Here is an 11,362-nt window from a genome sequence, read left to right on the forward strand (position 1 = left end):
CGCCGAGGGGGCGGGGAGAGGACTGAGAGGTGGGGTCCAGAAGAGGCTCTGGAAGGGGCCTCAGAGGGCATTGCAGGGACACCCCCCCCACACACGTACACACTGCTCCGCCCGGAGTAGGATCTGTGGCGTGCGGGGTCTAGGGCTGGGCAGACCCTTAAGACCCCGAGTCGACCAGCGTCGCTGTCCCTGAGATCCCCTGCGAGATCTAACTGCTCACAAATAAATGGACACGCAGACAGCTTCCAAAAGAGGCGAAACCGTTTATCAAGTTGGCGCCGGCTCGGTATCTACAGTATCTACAAATATCTACACGTATCTACACCGCCTGCAGACAAGGCTCTCAGGTCGTCTACACTGCAACTGACCACTACCCACCCCACCCCCAAGCTGGGGTGGGGGGTGGGGTCGACGCGGTCTCGCGGAGAACAATAAATATCACTTCCTTCCGCGCTGACCGGGCGCTTTGGCACAGGCGGCGCGGCTCCCGTGGCCCTTGGGGCTGGGGTGCCCTCGGTGGCACCCGAGCTGGGGAACCTGGTCCTTCCACAGCGCTCCAGCGGAGAGTGGAGGACCCCATGGCTGCGAGACTGGGGAAGGGGCGACCCGCAGTGGCCCGGGGTTGGTGCGCTTTCTCTGCCGGCCTCAGGGCTGCCCGGGTCCGCCAACCGAGCGGCCGCGTTATCTGGGGCAGTAGTCGTAGGAGCCGGGCGGCGCAGCCCCGGCAGAGTACATGTTGGCGGCGGCGGCGGCAGCGGCGGCGGCAGCGGCAGCGGCGGCGGGGCTCACTGGATGGTGGTGCGGGTGCGCGTGTGCGTGCGCGTGGTAGCTGTGGCCGCGCAGGCCGGGCAGTGGGTAGGGTGCCGGCCGACTCTTTGCCCCGAGGTAGTGATCGTAGGCGGCGGCCGGGTACTTGTAGGGGTGGTGATGCAGCGGCTCCGACGCGCCGGGCGCCTCCAGGCGCAGCTCCGGGTGCGGGGGGCTGGGTCGCCCTCCGGGCGCGCCGGTCAGTGAGACGAGGCCGCCGGCACCAGCGGCCCCTGGCAGCGCGGGGCTCAGCACTCGCGCCAGTAGCGGCGGCGGAGGCGCCGGGTCCCCGAGTACCGCCGGCCCGCCCGCGTCGCGTTCGAATTCTCGCCGGGCTTCGGCCGCGTCTGCAGGGAGGGCCGACGGGTGAGCGCGGGGGCCGGACCACCGAGGGTACCCGCGAGAGCCCCGGCGGCGCCGGCAGGAGGAGGCGCGAGACCGCTCCCCGCCCCTCCTCTCCGAACCTACCGGAGACCCGGGCCTTCCCTAGGGGCCCGCGCCCCTCCGCGGGCGGCAGGGCGGGGCGCAGCCGTCGCGGCCAGGCGGGCGAGTGCGCGCTTGCCCGCCGCCAGGGCCGTTGTGCAAGCGGCGCGAAGGCCGCGAGCGCCCCTGGGGCTCAGGCGAGGCCGGGTGCAGCCGCTTGCCCGGGGCGGAGCGCGCGCAGGGCCGCGGCCGGGATCCCACGACCCAGGCCCTACCTTTCTCGGCGCCGTTGGGCTGCGTAGGGGAGGAGGCTACAGGGTTCCGAGAGCGCGCGAAGGCACTCATGAGCGGCAGCGCGCCCGGCCGGTGGTTCCGGGGCCTGTGGGAGGGAGGCGGGCGGCGGGTCAGGGGGCTCACTGTCCAGGCGCCCGGGCGTTCACTGTCTCCTCGGAGGACACTCACCAGTCTTCAGGGTCGCAGTCTCGGAAGCCTTTGGCGAAAGGGTTGCTGGCGATCTTAAGCTGCGTGATCTGCAGGGAAGCGGGCACTGAGCAAACAGCTCGAGCCCCTGCGCTGGAGGGCCAACAGACCTCCGTGGAGGGGAGGGCAATGTTGCGAGGGGCTCTCCCAGGAAGGGCCCCTCTACTTTCCGCGGACAGGAACCGGCCCACAACTGCCCCCTCCTCGGAGGTTGTGCCTTTCTCCTGCGGTGGGGTGTCTGTGGAGCCTCCTTTCTCGCTAAGGAACCCCTTGAGGGGCCCCAAGCAATTGGGATAGAGACTCTGTACCCCTGGCTGGGATGGGAATGTGGTCACCTCTACCCCCACCCCGCAGTGGAGGGGAGGGGGGCGCCCTAGGAATCTGGGTAAACCTCGGATCGGCCCCTGATGGGGAGTTTCCGGAATGGTTTGGAAAACAAACTTTCAGGCCGCAGTGACAGTTGCTGCTAGAGAGGTCAACCTGATAGGAGGCTAGGCCGTCCTGCAGCAGAGGGGAGGGGCTGCTTGAGGCCCTAGGGGGTGGGGATCCATGTGGTTGCTTTCCACTGGGACCCACAGCTTGCATGTCCAAACCTTGTTTCCCAAGCAGGGACTGAAAATTGTACCCCTTCCCAGAAATGTTGAAGGTGCTGGTCCCCAGGGCCTCACCCGGTGGTTCTGGTAGGCAGTGACAGCAGTGAAGCGTGTCTCCTCGAACACGAAGGTTTTGAAGTTCTCCTCAGCATATTTCTCACTATCTTTGCGCGGGTCTACGTAGACCACATGGAAGCGGGGCTGGTATCTGTGCATGGAGTTGAGAATAATCTGGAAGACAAGGTGGTGAGGTGGGAGCTAGGAAATGGGCCAAGTCCAAATAAGCAGCCAATGTCCCAGAGAAATTGAGCAAAACCCTTAACTCCCGAAATGAGGCCTGGCCATGGGGCCCAAGTGGAGGCTATGACCCATTGGGGGCCACCGGGAAAGATGTTCCAAGTAACAAAAGATCAAGGCTTCGATTCTCTTTCTTTAGGTCCTTGCGAACTACTTCAACCCATATCATTGTCTTGGATTCCACAAAGCCTCCTGCCCAACACATGGCCCCATCCTTTCCAGTTAAAAACCTCCAGCAAAAGATCAGGAGTCGGGGGAGGAAAGCAGGGTGACCCCTCTCCTAGACCCGAGGACTACCAGGCTGTGAGCCCCTGACCAGAGGGGCCACTGTCTGTAGCCTGTCCCTCATCTACACCCTGAGCTGCCCAAGCTCTGCCAGTGGCCTCAGTCAGCAGGGACTCCAGGGGGCCTGCACAGGACAGCGCCATAGCCTGGGGAGGGGGATTGCTCACGTGGCCGTTGTCGTCCAGAAGGTTGTTGGTCAGCTTGAGCTTATCGAAGGACACAATTTGCTTCATCCACTGTGCACCCTTAGCAGGCGAGTCAGGGTGGTAGTGTACTCGGCCTGGCGTGGCAGGGTCCGCCTTCCCGGCCACCAGCCAGGACGAGCTGTGGAAGGCGTACCTGGGGCGGCACCGGAGCACAGGGTCACGCCATGTGGGGGTGAACCGAGAGGGCCTTGCCGAGTGAACCCCGAAAGTGCCTCTGATGAATTTCCCCATCGGTGAAATCGAGGCTTCCGCTACCACACTGGCTGGGAGCTTTTCCGAAGGGAATTGTAGAGAAAACAGAAAACTCCCTCCTGTCCCAATACACAAGACAGCAGGAAGCCAGGCACCGAGGAGGGAGGCTGGGCTCCTGGCGCCACATTTCGTCGCATGCGGGTCTGCCTGGGTCTGCCTGCGCTCTATGGGCCTCCCCGCTGGTCTCCAGTGTCGCCGGCCCGGCAGGAGCCCGGATTTGGCTGCGCCAGTGGCCTTGGGCACAGGGTGAACCACGTTCTCTTTATTAATTGCTGTTAATTGTCCGGGAAGTTAAGGCCCGCCTTGCATAATCTCTCCCGGTCACCCCACCTTTCCTGCCCAGCTCTAGGGCCCAGCATTCCCTGGGAATGGGGGAAGGGGACAAGGTGCCCACGCTCACCCTCGCGGGAGAAGACACGAAGAAAGGTGGAGGGGGGCACTGTGTCTACAGGGCCTGCCCCCCTCAGGCCAAGCTGGCCAGTAGCATGGGAGCTGCCTTGGGCCTACATCTAGAGGGGAGGTGGGGGGCCACCTGTGTGACCTCCTGAGGGGAGTTCCTGAGGACCTCTGGGGATGGGGTGTGTGAATCTGGGGCCGATGGGGTGGAGGGGAGCAGGTCATGCAGGGTTAGGTGGGGCAGCTGGCACAGGTGCCTGGGACCACCTGGTCATTAATGTCATGGGCAGCATCCGAGGCATCCCAGGGCGCCCTCCCAGTTCCTGCTGGGCGCTCACCGGTAGCGCTTGTCATCCACTGGCACGAAGTCCATGAGGAGCATGTAGTCGGCCATGGGGTCCATGCCGAAGAGCTTCACTTGGAAGGTGGGAAACATGCGCCTGGGGGCAGCAGGGCGGCACGTCACCTCAGGTGGAGAAGAGCAGGGCCGCCCCACCTTGACCAGCTCCAGGAAGGGTGACCTCCCTGCCGGCTGTTTTGTTTGGCTGCCTGGCCCCTCACTCAGCTGCTCTAACCCAACTAAGGCCCTCCCCAGCCGAGGGCAAGAGGAGCGGCAGGCAGCCCCCTGCCCCCTTTTTTAAACACAAAAACGGCTAACTCAGTGCTGGAGTTGAACCCCATGCCCCAACACGGGCAAACTGCTGCTTCTGCCACTTTTGCCTGCATGGACCCAACCTAGCAATTGCTGATTCCCGCTGTCCTGACCGGAGCTAGCCTCAGCCAGTAACACCCGCACAGCAGGACTCGGTCCCAGCGGTTCTCAGCCCTCGGCATAGCCTCCCCAGCTCGATCTAAGCTCCCCGGCTCGAACAAAGTGAAACCGGGATAGTCGGAGTGATTCCGAGGAGGCCCAGTTGCCCTTTCTACTGGGTCTGTAGTTGCTCCCAAATCCCTAAGCGAGGCTGAGGACTTGGAGCCCCCAGCCTCAACTGTGCTCGGATTCTCAGGCTCTGCCTCCCGTCCTGTGCTGGAGTCTCCTCACCTTCCTTGGGGACACAAGGAAGTTCCCACTTCCTTCACCATAACCCCAAGACACAGTTACTCAGGACAGACTTGGCTTGTGCCCTCATGGTCCCTAGCTCTCCCTCCCTTGGATTCCAACTCCATGACCAGGTAGGGCTCTTGAAAGGGCATTATGCCGCTCCAGGATGGTCCACTGGCCCTGGGTCGGCCCTGTCCTGACGGGCAGTAACGCCAGTCTCTGAGCCCTGCAGAACAGCATGAGGCCTGGCACTCCAGCCCTTCCTACAGCTTCCCTTCATAGGCAACTGCCTCTAGGTGGTGGGCAGAAAACAGATGCTACAGAGCCGGCCCTCCTGGACAGGGCTGCCACCCACCCCTGCCTCTGCAGGCGGGAGGGTGCTGAGAACGCTGGCTCCTGGGGTGAAGCCTGGCCGCCGCCAAGGCCTCTGCTGGGCTGGCCTAGACTGAACACCGGGGCGCAGTTCTGGGGAGGGTGGCCTGTGTGCCCAGGACAGCAAGCAGAGCCTGAAGAAGACCCATAGAACTGGAGTTGAGCACGGGGCCCCAGGCTCCCCAGGGAGGACGGCCTCAGCAAGGAAACAGAAACCACGAGAAGGCTCTGCAAACAGGCCCTGAGCTCCTTTTGACCAGGCGGACACGGAGCTGGTGTCTACGTGTGTACATTAGACACAGCCAGGCACCCGCCTTTGTCTGCTGGTCAAATCCGTTGCATCGAAAAACTTGTTCCCCTTCTCTCTGGGCCCTTACAACAAATACAGGCCAATTGGAAGGCGGCGGGCTCCAGCAGCAGAGCCACCCGAAATTTAGGCCTGAGAAAACTGGGTAGCAACCTCCACAAAACAGAGCACATTGTTTTAAAGAGTCTTAATTCTCCCCTAAAATTTTTCAGACAAGTGCTCAGCTGCCCTCTCTTTATCTAGCCCGGATAGACTGAACTAGGGAACCAAAGACGGCGTTTCCTTTAAGGTGGGATCCACTGGGAGCTGGCTGGTGGCGAGGCCCCTTGGAGGTGGCTGCCTTTTCTCCATCCCGGTGTGCTCGGAACCGGCCCCTGTTTCCAGTGGCGGCGTGTCCTGTGGCTGCGGGTTGGGCGGCAAGTCCGCGGGGCTTCTCTCTGCCGCCTTCCCGGCCTCCTGCGCCGTCCCCTCCCGCCCTGCGCACCAGGCGGCTGTCGCTGGAGCCGGGACGCAGAGAGCGAAGGAGCCGGCCCGCGCCGAGAGAGCCCGCAGGTGGTCGGGCCGCGCCCCCCCACCCCGCTTCTTGGTCCCACTCGCGTAAATCGGGCCAAGGCGCGCTGCCCAAGACTGGCGCCACGTGGGGGAGGGTCGCGGCGGGGAGAAGGGCGCCCTGACCTGCCGGCCTTGGTGACGATCATCTCGGTGCCCAGCTGATTGAACTCGTCCCACAGCGCTTTCATCTCCAGCTGCACGCTCACGCTGGCCACCTTCGCGTTCTTCTTCACCGGCGCCTTGGCGGCGGCCGCGCAACTGGCCCCTGGGCCCTCGGGCTCGGCGGCGGCGCTGGTGGCGGCCCCGGCGGCCGGCACAAACGGGTAGGCGTGCGGCGGCGGCGGGCCCGGGGCGCCCGGGGCGGCGGCAGCGCACGGGTCGTAGCGCGGCGGCGGCGGCTCGCGCGGGCCGTACGGGTCGGCGCCCGGCGACGCGGCGCCCGGGAAGCCCCCGGCGGCCCCCAGGCTGCTCAGGCTGCTGGCCGTGAAGGCTGCAACGTCGCAGAAGTGCGAGAGCTGCGTGAGCCACGGGCTGGACACCGCGGAGATCATGACCCGCGGGCCGCCGCCGCCGCCGAGATGAGCGCTGCCCCGCGCCCAGGGCCGAGTGGCGGGCGCCGCGCTGCGCCCCGGGCCGCGCCGCCCCACACCGCGGGCCGGCCCCGAGGAGGCGCCCCGCCCCGCCCCGCCCCGAGTTCCCCCCACCCCCCCGCCGAGACAATGCCTCCCTCTCCTCCCCTTCCCGCGCCCCTCCTCCGCCCCTTCCCCCTCCCCGGCCCCCAGCCCGCCCGCCGCGGCTGCTCGGCCCGGGCCCCCCGACCGCCCGGACCGGCTCCCCAGAGCGCAGGGCCGTCCGCCGCCCCTCGCTCTGCCGCCCTCCCGTGTTGCATTTCTCCCTTCTCTCTCCAGGCTCTCTTCTCTTCCAGTTTATTTTTTTACCTTTGTCTTCCTAGTTTAAATTTTCCCTCCTAATCGTCTTTCCTTCTTCCACTATCTCTTTCGTTTCTCTTTGATTTTCTGCCTCTTCCTCTTTTTCCTGTTATGTCCCACTCTTCTTTTCCACTTTATTTTTAATCACTCTTTGTCTTTTCTTTTCAGTCTGCCCTTTCCATCTTATTTCTGTATGTCCTTTGTTATTCGTGGCTTTTATTCCTTTTGTTTAAAAAAAAAACACTGAAGTCTTTTTCTAATTTTTTTTCTTTTTTAAATGGCTTTACTTTCTTTCATTTTTTTCTTTTTCGTTCTTGCTCTCTTTATTTTTCTTCTTTCTCCTTTTTCCTACCCTCCTTTCAGGTTTTCTGTGTTTTTTCTCCTTTTCTCAATTTCTTCTCTTGCCTGCCCTCAAGACTTTCTCTTTCCTATTCCTGTGTTCCCTGACTCTCGCACTCTCTTCTTACACGATTTTGATCCCACCTCTCCGAGCTCATGGCCACCCCTGCTGCCTTTCTCTGGCCCTCCTCTCCTGTCCTTCCCGGCCTCCACTAGCCCTTTTCTGGGTCTGTGTCCAGTTGTGTTGCAGGTCTCTGCAGCTGGGTCCCCAGGCTGGAGGGTGCACAGGCTTTGGGCAGGATGCCTGCCCTTCCTCTGTCCCAGAGTTGAAGCTGGAAGCCTGGAGCCCACCCTGACAGAGCTCCCTCCACCCACTCTGCGCCCTGACCCTCCCAACTCTTTTTGCTGGGGTCCCACAGCAGCAGCGGTGCGGCAGGGAGTCTGGCAGGCGAGTCCGAGTAGACACAGCGGGGAGGCTCACCTTCCATGTCCCTGGTGACAGTGCTGAAGTGCATCCCTGCCGGGGATTCCAGCAGCCGGTGAAGCTTCGCCCAGTCGGAGGACCCGGGACCCAGGCGAGCGGTGCGCTCTGCGGCCTCTGCTGCAACCAGAGAGGCGATGCTGAACGCGCTGGCCCGGGGAGACAGCGGGCTCCGCGAGTCCATAGGCGCCCGGGCGGCCTGGCCGGCGCCGCCTCCGTCTGCGTGCACCCAGCCGCACCGAGGCCGGCCCAGCCCACGGGACCCGGGGGCGGGAGCCTGCGGTGCCACTCACAGCCGCCGGCCCCTGGCCCAGGGGATTATGGCGTCACAGCCCCCCACTCCTGGCCAGTGGCAGCCAAGGGGCCCAGGCGGGTGGAGCGCACGGGGAGCACAGGGCCCTTCTGCTTTTCAAGCTCCTTGGCTCCTCGCTTCTGCTCCCAGGGACCTCCATGACCAGCGCCCCTCAATTATCCCACTGCTCCCGCTGAGGCTGGGGTTCCCTCTATACAATGAAGCTACCGTCAACTTCTACAGCCCCAGAAGGGAGGCAACTATATCCGGAGCACCCAGCCCTAGTCCCCCGCAGCGGGGCACCGGTGAAGTACCAAGGGGCTGCCTGGGCCCGGCCCTGCCCCTGCTCTCAGCCCCTCCCGCCTCCTCCTCCCTGGCTGCCCCTGCACCTGGGTAAGGAGAGGGCAGTTCGAACTCCAGCACCAGCCACAGGCGGACAACCCCAGGGCTGTGGCGTCGTCCTGTCCTCTGTGCAGCGGAACAGGACCTAGCCCAGAAAACGCCCCTTGCCCCTTTCGGTCGGCTCACTGTCGTGGCTGGGGACCCCGAGCAAGCAGAGGGACGCCGCCCAGGCTGCACAGCCCAGGAGCCCAAGCGTCACGCGCACTCGCGCGCGCACCCGCCCGACTCTGGCCAGGACGCTTATACATCCGGAGGGTGGGCAGTGCCCGCTCCTCCGACCTCCCCACGCACCGGCCAGCGGCAGGGAGGGCCGGGGGCGGGGCCTGCACTGGCCGAGGGAGCCGAGGACACGTCGGAGGAGTTCAGGCCTCCAGGTCCGGTGGTGTGCTGCCCCTCGCTTGCCACCCACCCCACAGCTAGCTTGCCTGCCTGGGGCACTTAGGCCCGAAAGAGTAAGGCAAGGCCTGCCTGAGGCCTCAGGGACTCTAGGCCCAGGCATCTCAAATGCAAAGGCCTGGCTTGGCCTGTGCCTTCCCCCGACCTACTGCTTCTGAGGCCTCTGATTAGATCAGTCATCCATGATCTTCCTGTCCTGAGTCTCCCAGCTGGGTGTCAAGCCTCCCTGCCTTCCAGGAGCCTCTCTGGCCCTGCACTGAGGCTCTGGCAGTCAGGGCCTCCTTGCAACCATGTTGTCTGCCTGTGCTTGCCTGGATGGGGGTGGGGGGTAGGCAGGCAGCCTCTCCCAGGGTTTTTACAATCTCGGGCCTCAGACCCCAGGCTGGAGGTGCTGGCTGGGAGATGCGGAAGGCCCAGGAGCTGGGGACCAGAGAGTAGGCTCCAGTGCAAGGCAACTGACTCCTGGGCCTGAGGTCCAGGAAAGAGTATGAGGTCAGAGTGCAGCTGGTAAACATGTGGATAGTGCTGTGTGTGACCTCACGTACAGTGACCCCCTCCCTGCCCCCCAGGCTGCAGTGGCAGCTTTTTGGACTAAAAAGCTGGAGGTAAAGGGAAGCTATTGCCAGGGCATGCCCCAGCCCTGAGTGGCTGTTCCGGGCTGTGACAGTGACAGTGACCTGTGGGGCTTAGGGGCAGGTCCGGGGAGAAATTATGATATGGGGACTAGCCGGGCTTGGGGTCCTTGTCGCTTCTCCCTGAGCAGGGCCAGCCCACTCCCTCCAGGACCCCAGGAGGAGCTGCTCCTGATAGAGGGGAAAGCCCAGCCGGGAGGGCATGGCACAGGTGGGGCAGGTCATGGTAGTGTTGCAGGAGGTGTGTCCAGTGTTGGCAGTCTGTACCCAGAGGGTGTGCAGTGCACTGTGGTGTCACCAGGGGTACCTATCGCTGGTGGCTGCACCCACCCGCAGTCTGTGTGTGGATCCTGTGTGGGGTCTTGGCGGGGTTGGCTCCAGCATGTGGTTGTGCTGGGATCCACTTCGTCCCAGCGTGTGGGGGTGCCGCTGGTTGTGTCCTCCACACCTAGGGGAGCCTTCCTCTGTATCTGGGCGAACACCTGAAGGCAGTGGCCAATACTGAGAAGGAAGAAGTGAAAGTGAAAAACTCTGGGGCTTCCTGGAGACTCAGAGTTAGCCTCCTGGGGGCCATCCTGAGGTCCCTGTCGCTCCACGTCAGGGAGTGGAGGACAGAGCCGTTCCTCCCAGTCCCTCATTAACCCCTTTGTGCTCTAGCTGGTACCTGCGGGGCCCAGCTGTGTTGTCAAAAGCGCCGGAGCAGAGAGGATTCCGCGGGGTCCGTGACAGGGCTCTGAGAAGAGGCGAGGGGCCCCAACCCAGGCCGCTCGGTTTGCCCAGTGATGCCGTTCCGTCAGCTGCCGATACTCACTCGCGCGACTGCAGAACCCCGGATCCCGCGGCTCCACGCGCGGGCCCTGCTGGAGCCCTCGACTTTTAGGGGCCCAAAGGGGCCCCAAGCGCAAGGCCGCTGGAGCCTCCAGCTTGCGGCAGAGCCGCTGCCTCCACCACACGCTGGGGCTGAGCCCCTCCGATCCTCCCTCCGTTCTTCCTGGGGCGCCGCTCCGCCCTCTCGCTCCGCGGCGCACGGCCGCCCGGCAACCCGCTCTCGCTCCTAGCCACCCGCGCCGCCCACCCCTGGTGCCGGCCGCAGCCCAGAGGGAACGCACTCGTCGGTGGTCCTGCGCCCCGCACACCCGCTTCCACCCACGCACGCTGCGCCGCCGCCTGCGGGCAGGCTTCCTCCCTTACCTGGACTCGCCGTGGCTCCCTTCCTCCTCGCTCCCCCTGCCGGCCGCGCCTCCATTACCGAAAGGTACGAGGCCTGGGCTGCGCGGCCCGCCCCTCTGCCTGGGACCACGCAGAGTGAAGACAAGATCTGCATTTCGCGGCTCCGGCTGGCTGCGAGGTGGGTGATGTGAGACCATTTTACAGGCCCTAAAACCGAGGTTCGGCTTTGATTAGCAATGGATAAATACGGGGTGGGGACCAGAAGTCTAGCGGAGGACGGGGGTCGGGGGGAGGCGGTGGCGTGAGCGGCTGGGGCTAGGGCCGCCGTCCCTCCTTGGCAGAGATGGGGCTGCAACTTCTGCTTCTCCCTCTGTGCCCTGCGCAGGGTCCCACGTGGGCGCTGGGCTCTGCCCAGCACTGCCCCGGGAGCCTTGCGTGCCTCCGCTCACTGACCGTCTCCTTCCTCCAGCATCTTCGGAGTTTCTCCTGAAGCAAGCCCTATTTCACGCTCTATTTCGGATGTTTTCTCCCCAGCGCGCAAGAGGCGGACTCTGGAGAGTCTTGGCTGCCCCGCTGCCCGTCCAGCTCTGCCTCCCAAAGCACAAGGGGCTCTCCCTCAGGGGAGCCTTCAAGACGGGCACCTCCACACTCTTTTGGCAGGGACCCCACTTCTCAATCTCCATCCATTGTAAAGGCACATCCACAGCGC

General features: G+C 64.0%; 1 protein-coding gene across 3 annotated transcripts; it reads right to left on the reverse strand.

The window, feature by feature from the left end:
• Window positions 1-243: 243 nt before the first annotated feature.
• On the reverse strand, window positions 244-8,692 carry TBX1 (T-box transcription factor 1). 3 transcript variants are annotated; one of them, XM_074321835.2, is made up of 9 exons: window positions 8,443-8,691; window positions 7,762-7,878; window positions 6,136-6,502; window positions 4,078-4,179; window positions 3,053-3,224; window positions 2,379-2,534; window positions 1,693-1,760; window positions 1,506-1,609; window positions 244-1,154 (listed from the first exon to the last, which is right to left on the reverse strand). In XM_074321835.2, the coding sequence occupies exons 2-9, from the start codon at window positions 7,793-7,795 to the stop codon at window positions 682-684; spliced, it is 1,476 nt and encodes a 491-aa protein (XP_074177936.1). In that variant the 5' UTR covers window positions 7,796-7,878; window positions 8,443-8,691; the 3' UTR covers window positions 244-681. The 3 variants fall into 3 exon arrangements, with proteins under 3 accessions (XP_074177936.1, XP_074177935.1, XP_074177934.1); XM_074321834.2 differs by having other exon boundaries at window positions 7,762-7,881; XM_074321833.2 differs by having other exon boundaries at window positions 7,762-8,692.
• Between the last annotated feature and the right edge of the window lie 2,670 nt (window positions 8,693-11,362).

The sequence above is a fragment of the Rhinolophus sinicus genome, chromosome 9 (genome assembly GCF_057876585.1).
Source record: "Rhinolophus sinicus isolate RSI-liver-muscle chromosome 9, RSI-T2T, whole genome shotgun sequence".
Taxonomy (NCBI): domain Eukaryota; kingdom Metazoa; phylum Chordata; class Mammalia; order Chiroptera; family Rhinolophidae; genus Rhinolophus; species Rhinolophus sinicus.

What these genes read in the sequence shown, in the direction of transcription:
- TBX1 (XM_074321833.2), bottom strand. Translation starts at nt 7,945, where the DNA reads ATGGACTCGCGGAGCCCGCTGTCTCCCCGGGCCAGCGCGTTCAGCATC. An exon ending in TTCTGGACGACAACGGCCAC is followed by an intron (nt 2,535 to 3,052) that starts GTGAGCAATCCC and finishes CTTGTCTTCCAG; the next exon opens with ATTATTCTCAACTCCATGCA. An exon ending in CTGCCTACCAGAACCACCGG is followed by an intron (nt 1,761 to 2,378) that starts GTGAGGCCCTGG and finishes GCTTCCCTGCAG; the next exon opens with ATCACGCAGCTTAAGATCGC.